Source organism: Phalacrocorax carbo, chromosome Z (assembly GCF_963921805.1).
Source record: "Phalacrocorax carbo chromosome Z, bPhaCar2.1, whole genome shotgun sequence".
NCBI lineage: Eukaryota > Metazoa > Chordata > Aves > Suliformes > Phalacrocoracidae > Phalacrocorax > Phalacrocorax carbo.
The window spans coordinates 21,817,904-21,842,172 of NC_087548.1; the positions used below are offsets into that span (position 1 = coordinate 21,817,904).

General features: G+C 39.1%; 1 protein-coding gene across 5 annotated transcripts; it reads right to left on the bottom strand.

The window, feature by feature from the left end:
* Positions 1–889: 889 nt before the first annotated feature.
* On the bottom strand, positions 890–23,988 carry MIER3 (MIER family member 3). 5 transcript variants are annotated; one of them, XM_064437896.1, is made up of 13 exons: positions 23,767–23,987; positions 22,986–23,010; positions 20,687–20,832; positions 18,624–18,758; positions 17,074–17,194; positions 14,871–14,956; positions 14,603–14,675; positions 11,969–12,120; positions 11,427–11,508; positions 7,258–7,349; positions 5,264–5,391; positions 4,934–5,079; positions 890–4,849 (listed from the first exon to the last, which is right to left on the bottom strand). In XM_064437896.1, the coding sequence occupies exons 1-13, from the start codon at positions 23,773–23,775 to the stop codon at positions 4,392–4,394; spliced, it is 1,653 nt and encodes a 550-aa protein (XP_064293966.1). In that variant the 5' UTR covers positions 23,776–23,987; the 3' UTR covers positions 890–4,391. The 5 variants fall into 5 exon arrangements, with proteins under 5 accessions (XP_064293966.1, XP_064293964.1, XP_064293969.1 ...); XM_064437894.1 differs by having other exon boundaries at positions 7,258–7,352; XM_064437899.1 differs by lacking the exon at positions 23,767–23,987 and adding an exon at positions 23,363–23,549 and having other exon boundaries at positions 7,258–7,352.
* Between the last annotated feature and the right edge of the window lie 281 nt (positions 23,989–24,269).

The following is a 24,269-nucleotide window of genomic DNA, read 5'->3' on the forward strand; positions in this document are numbered from 1 at the left end:
CTGGATGGGGTTGGTCATTATGATTTGTTCTAACGACGTTGATCTTTATGCTAAACAACTATAAAAAGCGAGGTGCAGCTTGTCACCAAAGAGTTTTGGATATTTTGTTTTGCACCTTGTATCAACCATCATTACAAAGACACTCATTTTGCACCCATGGCGCATCAGGGGAAGCAAAGCTTATTACATTGCTTGGCAAATTACAACTCTTGCTGTTCAGAATTACACCAGCTTGCATGCTTTCCTAATTAATTTCTTTACAGGAAGCTTTATTGTGCCAGCCGTTACAAAAACAAGCACACTGGGCCTAAGAAAGCACAGCACTAATTCTGGCCCATGACAGAACCGCTATGTAACATCTCTGAAGTGATACACCGCTTTTCAGGGTCTGAGATTAACGTTCATTTTCTTGAGGAAAGGAAAACCAAGACAAAAAAGCATTTCAAATAGTTAACCTTCAGCATTAAGGCCTAAGCCAAGTAAAAATGTTGTATTCATACCTGTAATCCAACTTGATATGGGTTTAAGGATTTGGGCAAGTTTTCTTACAGCAGAAGCCAGGAGTGTTCCCCAGAGTTCACCACGTAGTTTGAATAGTGGGTTATACTGCTGGGGTGTGTTACTCTGAAGCTACATTTAAGTCCCATCTAAGATTTTGCTATACTTAGGCCATCATGTTTTAATGTTTCAGGGAAATCATTACTTATTATTTTACCTGCATTGCTACTTGCTGCATTTTTCGCTGGTCTCCATGTAACATTAGGTAGCGCAGTAGTGCACCCTTTAGTGGTACCCAGAGTCCTTAAGTTGTGTTCAGAGTTACTGCTAAATATTTCTGAAAATGAAGTAGCAAACATAGTGCAGATGCATGAAAAGCTTTACAAGTAAAGAAAGGTTTCCAGACATTTATTTCTGGAACTGTACACCAGGTATTAAAGTACAACAAATACAAAATAATGCTCAAAAAAATCAGTGTTTATGTACAAATATTAAAACCAACGCAACAATAGCGACTTCCTCTTGAACATCTGATACTAAAACATGTTCCGATTGTCACTAGATTTGTTGTTACGCACAGGGTACTTAATTTGAACTGAGAATAACTGGAATCTCTGTTTATTAGGAGGACTATAACCATTCCTACGGTATTTTACAACTGGTGTATCTTCCTTCTTTCAATGAAAAATAGGAATAAAAAAAATAGTAACCTTGTCATTATTTTATAAATTACTGTATTTAGTTTCCCTGTCTGTAGACAATGTGCTTGTAATGCTAGGCAAATAGTGTCCCTGTCGGTCAGTTTATCCATTAGTTTACATTCAGAGTTGAAATACTCACTAGAGACTTTGGTTAAATTAAGTAGTATCACTATGTTCTACTTGATCTGAAGTTTTCCTATATTTTTGACCCCCAGTTTTAAAATTAAAAACAGGAAACAATTGCACAATTCACTGACCTAATTGTACACAATTTAGTATTCTTCAAACAGTATTGTACATCCTTCAAGTAAATCCAGCAGTTTGACCATGACAAGAGGAAAACCAAACATTTAAAAACCTAGCATGAGAAGATGACGTATGACTAACCAAAGTAAAAGTATTGCTATAATCACAGCACCAGTTACACTTCTAAATGAATCAGCTACCCTCTTCAGATTCCCTGTACATAAAAAGGATACATTTACCAACACTGCAATTGCCCATTATGGATTTTTTTGGTTTGTTTGTATGAAGAAAAAGTGTGGCAAAGGTCAAAGAATTCATCACAGTTTGTTATAAGAATTGTGCTTCACCATCTAAGAACCAAGGCAATGTAATTTCTTCATATGGTTGCAATTCAGTTATCTTCATGCTGACTTTCAAAACGCAATTCTTTTAATAAACAGTAACAAGTTCTCCATTTAAATGGTTAAACTGAGAGAAAAATAAGTAAGTCCAGCTTTTAAAAGAAAAGTTCAATAAATAGCTATTTTACATGGATAAAGTCATAGTGGTACAAATTTATGAATGTCACATCAAGCATGCACAAAAATGTTACTATACACAGAAGTAGTCAGAAAATATTGAAATAGATATCTAAAAAGATATGAAGAATTTACATATTTACAAAATCTTGCAAATTATTGCCTCATTTTAACAAGGAATTAAAAGTAAACGATACCAGCTAGCTAGCCAACAGGCTAAATAACATCAGCATTTAAAAACCTATTAGACTAGCCGGAATTCATTTTTCTCTCATATCATTTTCTGAATTTTGGTCAAAAGTCTTTATTAAATAACTAAAGTGTCCATTCAACTTGCTGACAACCCAAACCTTAGACAAATCTCTGTCTACATTAAGATCCCAGCAATGCATAGATAAACTGAATATATTACTGCATCAGCTAATGAGAATGGGCATGTTCATTTAAGTGCAACTGGTTTAAGCATTCAGTCATCTTTGTATAATGGTTTGGTGTTTTGTGTGTGGTTGTTTTTTGTTTGTTTTTTTTTTTTTTTAACGGTCCAGCCACTCACTGTAAACCCATAGATAAACTTGAATGTATAACAATGGAGGATTATGGCCAGTATTTTACAAAATTACTTAAAATGTGTTGATTCATAAACAAAAGAAACAAGGTACAAAGTTCAGCACAAAACACAGCAACAAGAAGCTGATAGCTTGGCTAAAAATGTCAGAGTACAATGCAGGGCCAAGGCTACCTGTTATTTACTGTGTACTTACTGAAGTTACATATTTCAGATGTGTAAGGTAAGAACTGATTACAAAATTGCCTGTATTTTTGTCCACTGTGCTAAACCGATGTACCATAACATGGTAAATGTGCTACTGCATAAACCCTTCAAAGCAATCTTCATTACAGTGCTGTAAAGCAAACTCCATACGCTGCAGCTGAAACTCAGGATGTCAATGCAGTTCACAGTATGCATAATAAATACCCTCTTCCCTTTCAAATATTAAAGCCACTACTTTCTAATTACTCAGCATAACCTTGAAGCAACTATTACAAATAACAATGCAAACTTAATCACTTGAATAATGAAAACAAATTAGTGGCAAATAAATTTGCAATACAAACAGTGCAAAGAAAAGTATGGAGGGAAAGGGGTAATCCTATTGAAGTAAGGTTCCGATTCTCATTAAAAAACCCTGCAACTTGTATGCTGCAACATCTTACAAGCCAATACTATGCTTGATTTGACTCTCCACCAAGAATCAGAACAAATGTTAGCCAGACAAACTTCCTGGATGGCTAAATTGCACTCAATGTTCAAAATAAAAAACTTACTGAAGTTAAATAGCTGCTTTTATGGGCAACTTTTTTACTTATCCTTTCCTATTTGACCGAAGTAGTGAAGTGCCATTTTTGAGCCAATGACTTGCCAAAACAAATAAATGCAATCCACACTAAAGAAAAACTTTCAAATACATACTTCAAGGTTCTACTATTCCTATATAAACTAGATAGTCCCTCAAAAATATAACACTTTGAACTGCAGTGCTCCAAACAATTTAAGATGTCTTCCAAATGTAGACTGTTTGTTTAGTGGTAAATCCTAAGCTGTGCAGACTGTAGCTTTACACAACATCAGCTGCCTTAGGAAAGTTAAGGTACACTACTACATTACTCTTCAAAGTCGTGGACGAAACCCATTCAAATACAATATAGCCTAAAATGCATCTGTTTAAGCCAGTAAGTTTGAAGTACACAGACACCTATGGCAGCATAATTACTTCTGTGTAAGGTAGCCATGGCCTATAAATCGCAACAGCATCGAAGTGTAGGTCTTCACACTTTACTCATGTAAAGTCCTTTGTGCTAGCTTCCACCAAGATGAACTCGCTGTTTTGTAAACTGAAGTGCTCTAGTTTAGTATCACATGAGAGAAGGTTCCATTTAAAAAACATCCTGTATGTTTGTGCAGTTTAAATTAAAGAAACCCATCCCTGCCTTTATAAGAAAAAAAAAAAAAATGCTACATTGAGCAGGGATCAGGATTGGTACCTGTAAACATTGTTATTCCACTGCATCCGTTACAGCAAAAGTAACTTAGACTAAAAAGCCACTCCAATCCACTCAGTACTCCTGTGCTGGTTTTGAAACGGTGGCCTCTGTCTACAGGCTTTAAAAAAAGTTGAAGCAGAGCTTAAAGCTGCACCACAGAGTTCTCTTAGTCCCAAACTCTGCCGAACATCCTATGACATTTCCACATTTATGGACTGAAAAAAGAAATTACTCTTGATAAATCAAGATATAGTTCTATACATACAAAGACATCACTGATGTCATAAAGTTCAAACTTCCAGTGAAAGACTAAGCAAACCTGATAGCTCCCATCAAGTTTACTACTACTGCATAAAGTACCCACTGTTTGTCTAGTTTTCCACAGTCATTCTGAGTGAAGGGCAGCATGTTGGTGAAGAGCATGGGTACTGATAAAACCATTTGTCTCATTTGCAGATAGACTGCTGAAGTCGGCCACTGAAACAGCCATTTTGGCACTGGTAATATGGTGTGTGTGGTTCTCAAAGTCCACACCAAGGTTATTTACAGAGACATCATTCATGAAAGATTCTGGGACAGCAATTCCCATTTTCAATCTCTTTGCAGGTCTTTCTGTCTCCTCGCTGCACATGTTTATTGGGTTTAGCTCTGAATGATAAAAGCCAGTCTCAAATAAATTAAAACAATCACTTTCACCATTGCTAGGCAAGTTAAGCAATTCTTCTGTTCCAACAGGCACATGATTAACTGGTGCTCGGGGTAAGCTGTCCATAGGAGGAAAGGCGTCATCCAGGCAGTTCACGTCTGAAGTGTGGCAGACTGTAGCTACACTGTTTGTCAATGCTGGAAAAACAGATGAACACAAAGTCAAGTGAAACAGTTGTATGTACAGTTACAACAAACAGATTTCTTTTACTCCTGATTTACCTGTCAACTCATTGGCAGTGATAGAGTTCAGAATGCTTAACTGTTGATCAGGAATGGTTTCTGTTCGACTGTTAGATGTTAAGGATGAAGAATGCACTGCTCCACCAAGGGCTTCTGCTTCATCTACCAAACGATCCATGTAGTCCCTAAAAGAATATTGCACCTATAATGTTCTATTTAACCAGAAAATAAGGCCTAAAAATGACAACGGTTTTAATTTCAGTTGCCATAGCCACTGCAGCGTTACACTGTGATGACAGAAGGAAATCAAACAAACTTCCAAATTTACGATTTGCAGAAGAAAACATCTTCCAAGAACATTTTACTTACGTAACTCCTGGGTGATGGTTATATCTCTTCTTTCCAAATCTTGTTTGCTGAGCAAAGTAATCATAACGTTCTGACTTTTTCCACATGTAGTAGAAAGCCACACACTCAGCAACTGTTCTGGTTCTTACCTAAAAGAAGGCAAGAATAATTGACAAGATTAATGCAAAGACTTATGTTTTGTCTCCTCTCTCCAGTTCCCATATTCCTGCAATATTGTTAGTTTTATTGTTCTGCTATGTGAAACAAACCAATTAAATTACGAGACTTCAAAGAGATCTACAGGTTCAAGTAAGTATTATATTTGTTCTACTGCATGTGTTATTGGCTTTTTTAAAACTAGATTGAAACTGCAGATACATCTGAAGCATTTTTATATATAAATATATGTAACAATTTGTTAAACTATAAGATAGACTCTCTTTAAGATGGAGAAAGCTGAACAAATCAATGACCTAAGAGAAGTGAAGCACAGAAGACTGGGTACTTGCTCCTTTTAGGAAAGTCCAGAACTGTGGAGGCTTTGACAACAGATCATCACAATAGTAAATGCTTGAACAACAAAAGAAAATTGTAATTTTGTTGAGAAGGTATAAAGGACTCAGACTCATTTTGATCTACATTAAATGTTTGCCTCTTTCCCCAAAATGGAGGTTGCTGTGTGAAGTCAGACTCTTGGAGAAGAAGTCATTACTTCTACCTGTGTTACTATAAGCTATACCCACTTTTAGATGCAGAAACATTTCACATCACCGTCCCACAGTTCCAGTTTCAGTTTTACAGCTAGAATATACAACTCTATCCAGACACAGTCTAGCAGTAAACCGTACTTGTGCTTAATCAAACTCACAGAAACATGAGAGGCAAACTGAAAATGCCTTGGGTGTAGTAGTGAGGCTTGGTAGTTTCAACACAAACATACCAGGCAGGGGAGGAATGAACAGATGTCCACATGCTGGTATATAAAGTCCCAGTTAACAACGCTTTGCAGTACAGTGCTAAGGAAACATCTCTTGCTGCACTTCTCCACACACTGAATCTTGTCTAGTTGACCATGATATGTATACCATGTATATGGAAGATATATCATGTAAGTGACATCGGCTTATGCTGGGTTCCAGAACTTTCCCTAAACTTTCTGGCATTTTACCTACTTGGAAAAAAACCCAGTGGACTTAGACAAATTCTGGACCATAGTAACAGATACATCAATGCATGTACTTTGTTGCATGTTGGAAAAAGTATTTTTTAATTATTTCTTTGCATCTCTGATGAATTACTGTTTATTGGTAAGGACCATTTAAAATCTGAACCACCCAAATATTCCTTAGGACAGGTTAAACCAGGTATTGAGTAGGACTAGCTGACTGCTGTTGAACAGCAACCACAACTCTATGAAGTTTACCTGAAATACAACAAAAACACCAGACTCCTAAAGAGCAAAACCTCAAGGTGGTATCAAAGCATAAAGGAAATACACAGAAAATTTGGAAACGTCCATATTTCCAACTTTGGCTTTTTGCTTTAAGAAGCAAAAAAAACAAAAATCCCTATTCTTCAGGCACAGAGGAGTCAATCAGAAGCAATCCAGATCAAGATTAGAACTCCTTCACTGGCCAGAAAACAGAAGACTGTTTCTGTAAAATTACACCCTCCTGGTGACAAAAGCAAGTTAAGATGCATTTTTGCCTCCCACAGTCATGGTATGAAAATACTGTACTTCTAAGAGAGGCACAGATTTATCACTAAATTACATATAAATGCATAAATGGAAGTAATGTCAACACCAATTTCAGAGATAACACATTGATTCAACTTGCGAGACCTAGCTTTTCCAAAGACATCTGAGGTAAAATTAGCACAAAAATGCCAAGCTGGTTTTAATATGTTGGTTCTTATTTTACTTTTCTGCACGGCTTCTGACAAATGTATTGCTTTTACAGATTTTCAGCATCATATAATCTACTAATTCTTCCATTTAACTGTAAAATACTGACCTTGTTTTTCTGTATGAGATGAAAGTCTTTTCCATAAATCAGAAGTGCATGTTCAAAGCTTCTGCATTCTTCTTCTGTCCATGCCGTCATCTCTTCTAGACAATTACAAAAGTAGCATAATGAACTTGTTTTCACTCACTAACCTTTCACAAAGAACAAAATATTTTTTGCTAATGGATGAATATCCACATGCATTCTAAAAAAACCCAATAGTTCAGTTATTTAGATCATGTTCCTTCCTCTACTGTACAGCTATCCTACCTGAAATCTAACATTTTCTTTAAAAAGGCTCTTTTATAAAAGACCGTGATTTCTGAAATATTTCATCCCTATGCGCAAAGGAAACTCAAAAGGATTTGATTTATGATTTCTTAATATGTTTGTCATCAAAAAACATCACCAAGGTAATTTTTCTGAGTATTTCTTCTCACGTAGGATACACAGAACAGTGGTTGCTGGAAAAAAAGAGTGAAGGAACAACCTGTTGTGAGGGATGTCCCTGCTCTGACTGAGTGAGCAGTCAGGCATCACCGACAAGTGGGCCTGACTGACATCAGCCCTGCTGTACAAACTGTGGGAACTGCACTAGGGCTGTATCTTCTCAGAACTAGGGAGTCTAGGCCACATCTTACCTGCAGCTAACAGTACCAGCCCAAGCTGGGACTAGACAAAACTAAAACTGTTACAGCTGCACAACTGCATATACACCAAAGCGGAGGCTGACTACGAGTCAGTCACTTTACGCTATAAATATGTGTAGCCCCGCTGAGCTCACTGAGCTCTCCTGCACAGCGGCAGGCTACACGGCAGTGATCTCCCCTCAAGCAGGGAAGGGACACCTCTCACGTTACTCTTCAGGGCTGAGACATGCCCTACCTTGCACCTGATGGCTTTAACCAGGTAAGTGACATTTGGCATTAGGCCTAAAAGTATATTGTATGTTAGCCACGTCTGTGTTATATATATATATCAAGCTATTACTTAATTTTTAGAACTGTAGTAAATAGTAGTGTGTTTGACCACCACCTAGTTATTATTGTTAAATTATTTTTAAATCACTGTTTAATTACTATGCAATTATTACTTAAAATTTAATTACCGATCATTGATTAATCATTAATAAAACCTTTTAGTTAACACCATAATGATGACTTTTCTTAATAACTCACCTGCAACAAAAATATGCATAGTCAGCAGGGTGGCAGATGCGATCACTGACTAAAGGAGGCACGAGTTAACCCTTCACTGAAATTTTCAGATGATTGGGTGTGTGAAAAGCAGGATAATTGGAGTAAAATAAAAGAACAGTTGAACCTTGCAAGAGGGAAACTGAAAGATGGTTAAGGGAAAGTAGTAGCAATACACAAGATGTTGAAGAGGTATTTAGGAGTGGCAGATCAGGATAAGGAATGTGAAGAACAGGAAATAAGAATGCTACAAGATGATGTTGAATGGAGAAAGTGACTAGAAATGCTGTTACCCCTGTGAATAGACCTACTGCTTAAACAACGGGGGGAGGAAAAAGAAAAATGCAGGAAGGCAGAAGATAAACTAGAACTCACGATAATTTGGGTCCCCAACCCTTCCCAAATCCTGTAAAAATCTGTAAGCTACTCATTCCTCCAGAAGACTGTAATGGAGATATCTGGGAGGACCCCAGTGAAGAACTTAGTGATCAAAGTGAATTAGATGAATAAGAATTTAAGGTAGCCGCTATTATTAAAACTGAGGTATGTGCTGGACCTTGGGGAGGCAACCAGAGAAAAATCCTAAGACCATTCCATGGGACCAGCTTCTGCTGGCCAATCTGCACAAAAAATACAGGCAGAAGCCTGGTGAAAGCAAGACTGAGTATCTCTGGCATGTCTCCTTAACTGGAGGAGACCGTTTTATGTAAGATCAATTATATTAGACCAATAAGATCATTAAGTAACTTTTTACTGCTGTTACAAAAGCAGCCTGCCTTCAGGCCACAAACAACAGAGATGCACATGGTGATTACCCAATCTCTGCCCCTGCAGACCCCAAAGCTATGAAACCACTAATAAAGGAAGCCCCGGCTGTTTTAAAATTGTACCTCATTGCAAAAAGGGATGAAGCAAGACAAACTGTAGAACATAACACTCAGGAGGGTCAGGATGTCTGATACCACCTCCAACCCATCCCAGCCTGGGCGGACTTGATGTGTGGCATTGTAAATCACAGTCGAGAAATAGTGTGATCAACTGACACCAGCAGGGTAATCCCAAGCTGACGCTGACAGCAGATGGATCCAGCAAGAAACACAAACTCCCCACAATCCCTAACATTTTCCCTGATCTCATAAAACCCCTGGTGAGGTGGCAGACCCCTAGAAAAGGCAGGATGAACCGTGGAGGAAAGCCTGAGTGCTATGCATACCTCGGGCAGCCATAAAGGGCCAACGGACTGGGACTATATTGAGTCTGATACCGCTTTTGGAAAACATGGAATATCGGAACCCTGAACAAAGCAACCAACCATCTGCTCCTAAAGATCCCACAAATAACACTTTCAGACCTCTTAATGAGGAATTGCAAATCTCTCTTTTAAGATAAAACCTGCAGGTTCTAAAACTGAATTTTAGTTTTACACACAACAACAACAAAAAAATCACTAAAAAAGAGTAAGACTTTTAAAACAAAGTACCTCAAAACTTTTTGAAGAGGTCAGTTTTGTCTCAAGTATTGTTGCTTTCCTATCTTCATTATGTCTTTGGGTCTATATGTAATTAAGAAGGGGTATTTCAGGCATCTTACATTCATAATGGTGATCCAAAAAGTTTCCGTTCAGCTGTTATTTAAAGCCAGCGGGGGGGGGGGGGGGGGGGGGGGAAGCCACATTGTAAAACATTTCTGGAAGCAGACACTGGAACGAAGACCTTTCTGCTCCCAGATGAAGGTGATAACCATTCCACTGCAAGGGCATTTTCTTTCTCACCCCATTAATTTTTGCACTCCTTACTATAAAGTTCTCAAGCTTCAAAGAGAAGGAAAGATCCCCATGTAAAGTTAAGAAATTATCTTGGGAGTGGTGGATTTTTATTTCTCATCTTGAGAGTAACAATGAACTTTAGATCATAGCGTAATGATTACTCTAAGACACAGGCACTGGCAGTATTATCATCCTTTGCCACTTTTAACGAGAGTATAATAAGTCCCACGTGATTTGCAGCGGGGGGAGGAGTATGAGTACTAGTCCTTAGGATAGAATTCTGGGCTCTGAACCACAAATGAACAGAGATTTTTCAATCCTGAAACAGGAATCTAAACCCTAGAGAGGCGTGGGATTTAGGATACAACCCTGCAGCTGATATTCCCTTATTGTTCAGGTCTACACAGTCTCTTCTTGTACATGATCTTTCTGAAGCACTGCTCTGATAGTCCTTATTGCCCATTTCAGATATACCTTAGGTACTTTTTGTAGCACCTGACTTGTAAACACAAGTTCCCCTTGGATCCAGTTCTGATTAGGAAATATCTGCCAGAATATCAGCTCATAGCAGGGCTCATACTCCACTTCTGCTTTATGCAATACAAATGTTAAAATACAGGACAAAAAACTATCTCCGCTAGATGATAAACTCTGATTTTCATTTAAGGGAGTAATAAAGTTAGGGACAAAAAAATTGGAAGCTCATTTTCCACTGTAAACTCGAGCAAAGCTCTCCATGCTCTACCAAAGCCCTATAGAACTATAGGGTAGAACCTGTTTAGGACTGGCACAGCACAAGGTTAGCACAGTGAGGAAGAGATCAGGGCTTATTTATATAGCTAGCGATGTTCTCCTGATCCTGGTACAAATGTCACCAGACTATATCATGACCTCAGTAAGATACTGTACTGTGGGTGAAAACTGCCTTATGGGAGCAAAACCACTGGTCTCCCCGCCCCTCATCAGACTGTGCCATTCTTACAGCAGCAATGGAGCAAAGAAGGGGAGGTGAAAAGCCCATCCTGCAACCTTTAAACAAGTTGCAAACTTCTCTAGCAGGAATTTTCAACTGGCCAACAGTCAGATTATACCATATCTGTGCTAAAGACATCATAGAACAGGATGTGCTTTATTTCTCAACTTTTTTTTTTTACACAACTTTTAAAAATTCTTTTTTCTTCAAATGCACATTTCTGAAAAAACAGGTACTCTCTTACCCTGGTATGTCTTTCCATTTGAGCAGTATCTCTCAACTGCCTCTTTAACATTATGGCTGCTCTTGAGAAGTTCATACAGTGCCTATAAAACAGAAAAAGTCTTTAGAAAAAGTCAAAGTTTGCAAATATCCTGTCTAGACTTCTAAAACTAGCCTTTCCGTGAGCGTATCTAAAAATATGTGAAAAAGAGGATTTATCTTTATACATGATGAAAACTTTAGAACAACCAAAAGCGAAATGATCCAGAAGCCTAGGCAAGGTTTAATTAAGAAAACATAAAACATTACATGTAATTATTAAAAAGCTGTATTTGTCAACAGCATAGAATCAGAAACATCACAGATCACAATACTGCCAACACTGAAATACTCGTGATTTTAAGCATGTGCTTAAAATTACAAATAAGACCCTGACCCCAATAACATCTAATGAAAAATAAAAACAGAAATTGAGTATTGCTGCCGTTGTAACACAAGGCAGAAAATGAGAACATGTTAATTAGAAAGCAACATGTCACAAATGGAACTGAATATAAACCATACTTGTTCATTGTCCCGTGTATGTACTCCTTCAGGAATTCTGCCAATCATTTTTTCATTTCCTGTTCTTAAGGAGGTTTCAAAAAGGTATTCTTTAACTTTATTTTCAGAGATCACGTCAGGTTTCCAAAGTAAATGGTCTTCATTTTCATAGGCTGTTAAAACAGCAATCCATTAACGCCAGGTGTGACATTTTTAAGGCTGTAACATTAAAAGCTATTTAACAAAGACAAAGAACAGGAATACAGAAGTAATCAAATCAAGCACCACCATGCCACTTTTATATTGCAGCACACTTTTTCCCCCCAAAAGCCACAGTTAGGGGACAGACTCTGCAGTGTGACACGGTAAAGAGATTGAAGTTCCATGAGGATGAGATTAGAGACTGAACTTTTGAGACGAAGAGTCTTTACAGAGGAGCAGCTTGTTGACAGCTAGATGACTCAAGTCAAATTATGCAAATGTATTCATAATTTTCATATAAACTAGCAAAACCATTCAGTTTTATTCAGCTGTTTTCAAAAAATAAACAATAGTTTACAGTAAAAGAGTGTAAAATATTACTTTAGTATTTCAAATACTATATGTCAAGAAAAGAGGTGGCTGATTGGTCATTTTCAACTAAAATTTGCCAAAAATTACTTAACAGAATGGTAATCTAGGTCTCAATGTGGTAATTTGTTTTTCCATTTACTAACAACTTAATGCTGTTAAGAACTTGTATGTTGCATACTTCACAAGCAATCAGGCCTCCTTCACAGTACACTGACATCATGTATGTACCTCTTAAGTAGCTTATTTGAAAGACAGTATTTTGTAAATATGCTAGTGTTGGACCTAACCTTTGTCAGTCTGTGCACATTTCAATTCTAGATCAAACTATAAATCCTTTATGCTGATCAACAGATGTGATTAACAGTGCACATACTGTTTCACATACTCTCTTAGCGATACAAATTTAGGAGTTATTCAATTCAAACCCGCAAGCGTAATGGCTGTTCCAGTAGAAGAGATTAAGATTCTCAAATCTCTCACAAAACTGCAGGAAACAATATTAAGTTGAGGAATAGATTTTACCTCCTCTGAAAGTTCTGTTACAGCTTCAGAACATGGAAAGCTTTCAAACAGACATGTTACAAGTGTAAGGTTTATAGAAGAGCAGAACTGCCTTCTAGCACAATTCTGGTAGCAGGGGCTACATAGCAGAAATATAGGCCCCTCTTTGCCTTCACAAGTTCTTCAGGGAGTACAGAAGAGGCTTTCACGGAATCCCCACACCCACAGCCAGCTCCAGCCTGAGGACTGCTGACACTCAGCTTCAACTTCCTTTATCAACCAAGAGAAGACAGCACTTCCTGCTGGAGTCCATGACTGAATCTCAAGAGGAACTCCTTGGGGTCTGATCTGGGAGCTACCCCTTTGCTCTTAACCACGCCAGCAAACATGAGTCTCACTGGTTCTCTGTAGCACCAGCTCATACCAGAGAAAGCTGTCACATCAACCCCTTCCTGGTCATGCTCTGGTTATTGGCCCTTCTCTACTTCTTGGCTGAGAACTCAAGGTGTGTAAATAGTAAAAGAACTATCCAGACAAATCTGGTTTTTACTCCTCCATTTCTTACAAACCATAAGCATCATGACAGAATCATAGAGAACTGGAGAATCCCCTAGGTCTCTCAAGCAACCAAAGAGATGTTTGCTTGCTAATGCTTCCAGGTCCACCCATAAAGAACATTCTTCTCTATTGCAAAGGATGATTCTTCAAAAAATGGAGTTGGCAATGGTGAAAAGACTTGATATACTTCACTAGAATAATACTTCCATGAAATGTTCCAGTTTGAACACAAGTAACTTAAAGATATTGAAAATTTACAGGAAAAAAACAAGAATGCCCTTCACTTATTAACATATCCCCCAAATGGTTCCTTAATTTCACAGCAGTTCCACCCACGAGCAAATTGCTTTATTTGCTTTTTGAATTCCACAGCTATATGTGCTATACTTTTCTCACAGTGAAGGTTTCTGAAGATACCAAATAAAACTCTATCAAGTAAGGTCTTTTTCCTACTCTAGCACAACTGCAGTTTTTAACCTAAATTTACATGGAATAACGTCATTTTTAAACATAAAATTTTTTAAAAGACAGTGTATCAGGACCTACATCTTCTACTCATGCAAATGGAAATTTAAAATGGTTTATTGTTTTGTTTTCCATATCCATTTGTAACCCACACTGTTGTGCTTGCCAAAAAAACAAGCAAAGAAAAATACTCTTTTGAAGATCTTCAATGTAAACCAAGTTACATACTCACAGACCAATTATGATACTCTGGTAAAAATATATTCTTCTTGACCCACAGTTTGTTGGCTCTGAATATTACTTGATACTTCAGAATTAACACTGCAATCCAGCCTCTGATGTTTTCTTGAGAATGTCCTCTCAAAGTTTAAGAATCACATTTCTGAGATATAATTATGTGGTTGTGTTACTTCAGTTTTCTAGTGCTTTTTTTTTTTTTTAAGGTCTCTGAGACTTCAACTAAGCCACTGAATTTAACTTATAAACTTAAATAACATTTTTCCATCAACTGCTATGTATAAACCTAAAATAAAAAGTAGAACAGTCAGAAGAACTTACCCTTTTCATCATCACTGTATCTGCCAAGGTAAGGTGGAATTTCAGCCTGGTACTGTGAACCAACCATTATTTCCTGAAGATGTAACAAAAACAAAAAGAGAAAGGTATTAACTTAATATTTTGTGTATGGCAGCATTAAAAATGCCATTAACCTGGCATTTGGCAGAGAATTCCAGAATTAAGGTACTATTTTAGATATGTACTATAAATCTTAATGCATTTTAACAGTAAAGTGTTTTAACCTTTTTTTTTAAGACGCAATTATTACCTTTCTCAAATCTTCAGATGAATTACCACTGTCTGCTTCTACATCTTCACCATCTGATTCCTTATCTCCATCACATGTAGTGTTTGCTTCAGACACAAAGAATTTTGGTTTTAGCTAGGAAGAATTTTCAGTTCAAACACAGAACTACAAGATATCCTTTACTTTGAAAGTAGCACCTGCTTTTATTCTGGGAGACTTACCACGAGTCTGTGGATCTACATTTCTATCAGAAGTCTGTTAACCTACATTTCTATCAAACTAGCATGAAGTGCTATATTTCTAACAGTCAAAAGGAAATGAGCCCATTTTTCTTCATCAATTTTCTTCAGTAACAGCTTAAACCTTACAGAAAAAGTATGAGAAAACCAGAAAACTTCCAGGGCTATGACTCAGCCCGAGTTTAATCACTAAGAAAGTAAAGTTGAACGCATGCCTTTACTACCTACTACAGCCTTCTATCAGAATTTTTAATGGGCATTCAAAACATTCCTTTAAACAAGGCTGCCTCAGCACGGAGTGAAGATACAGCAGAGATACAAAAAACTGAATAAACAAAAGGCAGCAAAGACTGCTTATTCCTCTTCAATCTTCTTTTCTTTTCTTCCTTAGGAAGAAAGAGAAGAGCACTCCACGCAATTCAAATACAGTACTCCATAGAAAAAAAAATCATATTTTAGAATTGGTTTAGTATCATTCCAAAACAATTAAAGCTATTTTGTATTCCCAAACTTCAGAAACAACATGCTCATAAACAGGGTTGCAATTTTAGCTCCATACGACCAAACAGAATTTTCAATATCAGAGCCAATATCCAAGACTGTAAGGACTGAGGCTCTTCTGTAGTCATTACTAGAATCACCAGTCTATCTCTTTTTGTCGGCAGAAGTAGCAAACAAGTAGCTAATCTGAATGAATGAAATAACAATATGCCTGGATAATCATAGGCAATTATTTTCTTCCAATTAATCCAAATTCAATAAAATAGCCTATATTATGTATTAGACAGGTTTATCTCAAAATTTAATGTTATGTTAGTACATGAGAAATGAACAGAAGTAAGAAAAAAAAGATGAAACTGTACACAGTACAGAGAACTGACATCTCCCTCCCTGAAATGGTGGATATTTGATTTTAACATGTCCAACCAAAAGTTCTAATAGAGAAATCAACATTCTGACAGAAAACCTTGATAGCTGAAAATGAAGATGACTGCTCCTTAATCCTCAGTAAGATGAGGGGCTAGTCATTTCTTCTGTAAAGCTGTCACACTTTCAGTCTCATATTCATTAACAGTTCACAAGCAATGCTCAAGTGCCAGCAAGTCTGGGGTTTGCTTAATTGAAAACAGATGTTATAATTTTCAAGGTTTTTGTATCTCCCTTTCAATACAAATGTCTTACATTTATTACAGTCAGCAGCATGCAAAAGACTATGGTTGCTGATGACTGAGGCAGCACATCCCCTTTATCATCCCCCTTCTCCAGAGGAATGAAATCCCCCAGGAATAGCTTAAGATATTTGTCAAATTAAAACTGTGATAAAAATCCTTCACATTGCTCTAACTCTAGTACACCAATGAACAAATGAGCTGCAACAGGCAGTGAGGAGCATCTCGTCCAGGCTAGATAACTGATCCACTGGTTCTCAGATCTTTCCTGTAACTGCTCCATGGGTAGCGAAATTTTCGTGATCATGGGTTTATAGGCCCCCTCCCACAAAAAAACACTTCGCTCACCCCACAAAGTTCTGTGGAAAAGTGCTGAATGTGTGGAGGGAAATAATCACAAAGAAACTGCATTCGAGTTCACATCTGCAAGGTCCACAGAGGAATCACTGGCTTAAATGCAGCAGCAAAAATTTTAGTAGAGAAACACTATTCTAAAAGAATGGGTTACATATTCATATAATTCACTAACATATGGAAAATCTTGAAGGGTGTTCCTCAATACCACGTTAATTATGAAGTTATTTTATTTGTAAAGAAATTAAATTTACTTGTGCTTTGAGCACCGTACCAAATATAAGTCTTTTAGGTAATCAGTAACACCAACCAAAGACAACATTCACATACAACAGCCCGCAAAGCAATGTTTCCTAATTCCAGGTAAAGTCAACACCACTCTGCAATTTTGATACCTGAAGCTAGAAAGTTATATATAACGCTAAGCCTTTTTGAGTACTATGATAAAATTAGGTTTCCTACATCTTAATGGCCGAGGAAAGAAGTCAGTAGCCTCATGTGAAGTAACAGATGGTGTCAAGTCATCAGCAGAGGACTGTGTTTCTTCATCATCACCTGACAAGAGGTCTTTCGCGATTTCCTCCTGTATCATCAAAAATAAAAAAAAAACTCAGACTGACTATTAAGTATAGACTGGTAAGTATTTAGTTTCAGCAAATTTAAGTCTCATTAATTAAAATGAATTATTTTACCATAAGTAAATTTAGCAGACCATATTCTCTAAATTAAAAAGCTAGTCTGCTCCTCTGAAACCTAAGAACAAATTTAACCATTCATTTCAGAGTTGAACACAGGGGTTTCACTTCCCCTTTGTCTTCTATTAAAATAAATGTACAAGAAGTAACTTCTGCAAGCACCAGTCTCAGATGTTCCTCCATTTCCAATGAAAAGTGCCAGTGGAAACTGCCTCAGATCTTTAGAATGATGTCATTCTCTGCATCACAGATATACTGAAGCTTTAGAAGGCTGCTACCCCTGAAACTCTGGGGGGAAATCAAATCAAAACAAAACAAAACAACAGCCAGACACTTTTGTAGACTTTTGCCGAGAGGATAATTACAGAAAATAGACAACCTGTTATCTTCCCAAAACGTAAAAAAAAAGATGTTTCTGTAGGTTAAAAAAAAAATTACGAAAGAAGCAGCATACTTCCTCTACTAGCAGACATGTTTGAACCCCTCCATATAGACGTTAGGAAGGGAAAGAACTGTATTAGACAATAAACTCACTACATTTTTGTAGCCTCAACACAATCGTGAATCCTAATGAGAATCAGATGTGCGGAGCCATCATTATACCCTACTTTCTGTGGAGTTTACCATTAGATCATACTCACAGAAAGTTAAAAATAAAAAAAGACGACGACATATACTTACTACCTACATACTTCATAACCCAAACTACTAGCCGCATATGCTTTATAGCCAAAAATCAGATTAAAATCTCAAAGGTAGCTTGCAAATCACAAAACCTGAAGTTTCAGATTTTTACATCAGCAATGCAACACATATAGTCATTGCACATAAAATAATCTCTGACTCCCTTAAGTTGAGACCTTTCCAAACTGTACGCATTTGAAAGCAACATTCCAAAGCATTCAGGAGTGCATTTTCAAGTTATTCACAAATGTTTTGATATTTGACATGTGTGCTGGAAGCCAGAGTTATTATTTCTGCACACTGCATATGATATCAAAAAATCCCACTTCTATTAGAAAAATCCCACCTAGTCAAAGTTCTTTGGATGTGTTTTAGAAGAACTGTTAACTTATTAATTTCTCATTTGTAGTAACATAGTGCCCCTAAAGTTGCTGTGCATTTGTAAGCACTATAATTGTAACTAGAATCAGATCCTCAAATCCTCAATATCCTTGAAGAGGAATGAATTCAGAGTAATATAGATATTAACAAAGATGCATATTTTTTAACATTAAGAGATAGTGAAATATAATTTAAGGTCACCTGGATTTCTGCTTTTAAAGCATAATACAGGGGAAAATGGTTCTGACTTACTTTATCTAGAGTCATATCTGGAAGTTCATCTGCCAGTTCACTCGGAGAGCTATCTGCACTGGAACCTGCCATAACGGGAATTGTGGGTTCGTAGCCATAGAATGCCAGTAAATCTTCCAATGGCATGTTTCCTTCCTAATACATGAGGATTTACAAATGTTTCAATATATAGCCAAATACTCGTACACAGTTCAGGCTTAACAGGATAAGATACCATTTGAAGAACAAAAGTAAAAAACAAAGAAAAACTTAACTGAAAGCAGGAATCTTAATTAAAGATTTAAAATATTTTCAAGTACGGGACTGAAATAATTCATAGCCATCTCTCTTGGCATATAGTGAAGTCCAATCAAATTACTGGAGAAAACTGTCTACTGGATAAAACTAAACAGTAATTATTTAAAATTTGCTCCTTATCTGATTCATAGTGTAGAGCATGATTTGCCTATATCTCTTGAAGGCAGAAGATAGCCTAGAAACACTAAAAACTCCCCTACAAGAGAGAAATGCAGAAAAACTTTTAAGACTTTAGTCCTACATAGTTACAGCTGCGAGCATACAAAAAACCCAAAAAAGTAAACCAGTACAGCAACTTTTAAGCCCTCCTTTCTATCTCCCGCACAACATATTTTATAATGACAGTTGACAAGGTAATAGGTGAAAGACAGCTGATGTTACAGAAGACAAAAATCAACAGAAAAGATTTATAACTTCTTTTTATCCAACAGCTTCTGATCAAGTGATTTTAGTAGGTAACATCATACTTACATCTTAATACGATTAATAAAGCAATAAACAGTGGAGATTTTTTTAGTTACCTGACTGAAGCCATCAAAACATTAAAATATTTTCCAATATTTATACCTTAAAATTGTATTACCTTTAAAAAGTTATTGTTGAACTCATAACACTGATTAAATTACTTGTTTTCTTTAGGCACCTAAGGTCTTAGTCCTGCAAAGACTTTTCACAATGGGTAAATGTAAACTCATGTCCAAGTCTTTCCAGGATCGGGACCTAAAGTAATAAAGTGTTTAAAATGAGTGGCTCACAGTTCTTCCTTCTATTATAGAAGCAATAACATAATTTTCTGGAGTAACAGCTCCATTTTAACCACCAGACCTGGCAAGCTGCTTTGCTATTGTAATTGCAAGTTCACAATCAGCAAAAATGTAGTTGTAAGGGTAGCAGGACATTTAAAAAAAAAAATCAGGAGTATAAACACTGTCAACTCCACATTTAGAAAATTTGTTTTTAGATGGACTACAAAAACACGTCTCATACTTGATGCTAAAAAAATGCACTTTCCTGGACTTCTGTTGACCCAAATCTGCAGTTATGCTGAGTGCTGTAAGTGGGTCACCAAACAGCAATGCAAGCAGCATCAATTTGTGGGTGTTCAGCATTCAGCAGGCATTTAAAATGGGTGATGCCCTACCACAGACAAACAAGAGGTGTAAATAGGAAAAAACATGTCATTAAAGAGTGTAAAATGGAATAGGAAAAGCCAAGGAGTACGCTGGCCATTTTGCACATCCACTGAATGCCAAACTGATGAAACTAAGACCTAGAACTACCATTTACATAGCAAGTGAACATGATCCATCACGCCTAAAACAGGACTGTTTGTTTGCATGTTGGAGAAGCAAAACCTGACCAACAGAATGAAATACAGCTTGCTGCCACATAACAGTGTGCAAAATGTGCGGTTTCAACTTATATCTGACTTATAAAACTTAGAAGTGGTAAGTGATATTAGATGATAGGACTTGAAAATCTGCTTCAGTGATTTCTCTACCAAAGTGAAAGGACTACTAAATGAAAAGGAGTATGAACTTAACATAACGCTAATATCTTTGGGAAGCTAGGTTCAGCCTTTTTGTGAGGATGCACTGCTACATCCTAGCCAAACCTGATTTAATTTTCTTTTTTCAAACAAGCTGCAAAGGTATATTGCAGGAAACTACATTATACAATACAAACTGAAGAACAGGTTGAGCATTCTTTTCACTAAAAATGTTAACACATGTACGGACATTTATGAGAAAGCAAGTCACTCCTACCTTTTCTAAATCTTCAATTTCAGAGTTGAAATTTTTGCTTTCTTCCATCATTTCCTCTTCTTCGAGAGTTCGCTCATCATCATAATCATGTACCAGCATTTCAGCAGATGGGTCGAAGTCATGATCCTCAGATGATAAAGAGCCAACTATCAAAAAAACCTAATTTTAATTTGAGTCTTTTTTTTAATACTCACATATGAAATCACATCACAGAAAAAAAACATGTTGCATGAGTTCTTTTACATACAGGGTCAGAACTCTCTATGCAATAATTGGAACAAATTCCTAACTACTTGACAAATTCCACTGTTTCAGCTCGCCTTCCCTTTTCTTATCTCTAAGTAACAGCTGCAGTTTTCTCTCCTGAGTACAGAGTGCTTGGGAGAAATACCTAAACTACTAACACAAAGTTTCAGAAAGTATAATCTCAAATTAGTATTTTATTGAATTGTTCAAAACATCCTTGAAATAATAAAGGTAAAAAAGCACACAAGATTTCAGATGATGCAAGACTCATTTATAGCCTGATTCTATTTATGTGATTTATATGCCAGTTTTTCACTGGTAAACAGCTAACTTAGGTTATGAATCAGCTTCATACTAACAGCAAAATAAACAATGAGACTTGCTTCAGATTAGTTTAGCCTCACAGATGGACCTTTTATCAAAACTAATTTAATACTTAGCATTTGATACAGAAAGGATGAATAAGCATAGCAGAGTTTCAAGAAATATTGAAGAAAATATACTGGAAATAACAAAATACTTCTAATGGACCATATTAATTAACAAGCCACTGTGACAGCTCTGTGGTCCACCAGCCACTTTTTCATTACTCAAGAGGATACTCATAAGTCATCAAAAAAGTACTGTTATTAAGTGCATTTTGTCATGTTAGAAAGGTTATAATTAGATTGAACAAGTTTTAAAAATGCAAATATTCTGCACCACAAAGTCAGCGCTCTACAATGAAAATCACTGAATTACAGGGTTGTTCTTCAGTATTCACTTTCTTTAGGCTTTCAGGATGCAAAAAAGAAACAGATTAGGATATCTCTCTCACTTCTGGTTTCCTCTTCTAGTTCTTACATACTAGTGCTCTGTTGTAATCCTTGGCTTACAAGCAACAAAGAAATGGTTTGTCAAGAACTATTTCCATGTAAGAACTTCTTCAGAAGTTCTGAAGGAATTACCTACAAATTTTCAATCCCCTTAAAAAAAAAAAAAAAGCAGTAGCTCTCTTTTAAGTGCTTCCAGCCTTGAAAGAGACAGCTATTTGTATTAACCCTTCTGAGTCTTAAAGAGTATCTAAATATTTTTCAGCAATTATGCTGTGTTCATGTCTGTTTAGCTCACTTAATATTGTGAAAGTTAACAATATACTGTAGAGAAACATTCAGGCAAAAACTGCTTTTTATTCACATGCTATTCACATTATGGTCACACAGAACTTTCAGTATAGCTGATAATGCTATCCAGTTACAATAATGATATTACGTGTTGAATTTTCCTGCTGTTGACCATCACATCCTGATCCAGTTTTAAGGGAGTGTCAGCTGTCCTGATCTAGTAAATATTTATACATGTGTCTCTGAGCGTGCTCAGGATTAGTACTTCTGATTGCTGTTCTAAGTCAGAGTAACCCAAGTGGAAGTTCTATTCCACTCACAGACTTTAGATAAAAGCAGCTCTGAATGCTTAATATCCCATTTAAAATATTTCAAACCCCATTCAAAAGCAGAAGCCCAATAAATCTCGTAACAGTAGTTAGAAAAGGATGACAAACAGCCAATGCAGAAGGCAGTCACAGAGAAGCAAATACATTCCCCAAATACTTCTTCAAGAGTACCCCTGCTGATGTTAACTATGCTTGCTTGTGTAAAGTGTTCCAGAGAACCTTAACAGCAGTTAAAGCCTTAAAAACTAGCTATCATTACAATTTTAAACATCTACTCTTACTACGAGTAAGTAAAAAATTTACACAAGCCTGCAGTTATCAGCAACAAGAGAAGCAGTCTCTCTCCAAGCTATATGGCTTTAGTGAGATGCTGACTTAAAAGTGCTACAAAACTTTGTTTTCATTTTGGGTTCTGAGCAGCCAATTACTAACGGCAACTTGAGTTAAGGGAAGGACTCCACGGCGCACATCTCCTTCTCTTAAAAATCTGGCAGGTGGGTAATTGCATGAACATGAAGCGTATGGAAAGCTACAAGGGGGATAAAATTGGGAAGGAGCAGGAAGGAGAGAGCGGCGTGTGGGCAGCAGGCCGGGTGCCGGAGGAGGTGGGCGAGGACAAACCTGGGCTCGAACTCCCAAAGGATGCCTGTAGGAAGAAGACATAGCGAGATGAGAACGGGCTCCCCAGACCCGGCAGCAAGCAGGGCGTTTCATGACATGCTGCGCCCCCCCCTCGCCCGCGGGACTGCCCCACTCCCCGTCGGCCCGCCCTGCCGCCTCGCTCACCCTCTCCCACCCCTCCTTCCCTCGGTCGCTCCCTGCCTGCCCCTCTCATTCCCGCCTCCTCCCCCGGCAAAAGCCCCCCAGCACAAACCCCCCCCAACACACGCGCCCGCCCCGGCCGGTGCTCCCGCTGCCTCCGGTCCCAGCCGCGACCCGGCGGGACATGACAGGGGCTGGCAGCGGCGGAGGCAGCCAGACCGGCCGCCGCCTCTTACCCGCTCCCAGCCCGGGGCTCGCTCCTCCTCCCTCCCGCCGAGCGTTTCTCCACCGCCCGCGCTGCCGTGGCGCGGCCGGCCTGTCCGGTCCCGTTCTGGGGCCCGGCGCGGCGGCCGCGCCCCCCTCCGCGGCCTGTCGGCCTCCCGCGGGCTGCGAACCCGGCACCCGCGCTGCGCGGCGCCCGCCCTGCGGCCTAGTCGCGCAGGCGCCCGCTGCCCCGGTGCCGGCGGCTCCGCCGGCCGCCCCGCCGCCCCGCGGGCCCCTCCGCCCCGCCCCGCGGCGCCAGGCCGCCCCGGGGTCGCCTTACGGGGGTGTCGCGGCCGGCGCGCGGGGGCCTGTCGGCGGCGGGGCCCCACGGGAAGCCGGCCGAACCCCGGCGCCCCGGCCCGCTTTCCCCGCTCACCTCCGCCATATTGGGACGATCGGGCTGAGGAACGGCGCTGCGCCGAGTGCCCGGATGGGGCCGCTAAGCCAATGGCAGCCGCCGAGCCCCAGCCGGAGCCGGCCGGGAGGGAGCGGAGGGGCCGGCGGTACCGGGCTGGGGCGGAGGAGGCGGCGCCGGGGCAGGGGCAGCGCCGGGACCCCACCTCCGCCGCTGCCGCCGCCGCCACCCGCCCCGGCCAGCGAGGGCGCTCTGCCTGCCGCGCCCCGGCTCTGCCCCGCCCGGAGAGGGCGCTCGGCGCCCGCCGCTCCGCACCCGCCCCGCCCGGGGAAGCCGGGGGTGGGAGGGGCCGCCAGCAGCGGTGTAGCCATCGTCGTGGTGCCCCGGGACCGGCTGGAGCCCGGGTGGCCCGGACGCCCCCCGCCGAGGCCGGGCCGGGGCCGCCGTGCCCGGCTACACCGCCTGCGCCGCGCTCGCCGCCGGGCCCCGTCCCGGCCGCTGGTGCGGAGGAGGGCCGGCGGGCG

Coding starts and splice junctions, on each gene's coding strand:
- MIER3 (XM_064437894.1), bottom strand. Junction 17,195..18,623: donor CAGATATGACTCTAGATAAA/GTAAGTCAGAAC, acceptor TTGATGATACAG/GAGGAAATCGCGAAAGACCT. Junction 12,121..14,602: donor ATACAGTGATGATGAAAAGG/GTAAGTTCTTCT, acceptor CTGTTTTAACAG/CCTATGAAAATGAAGACCAT.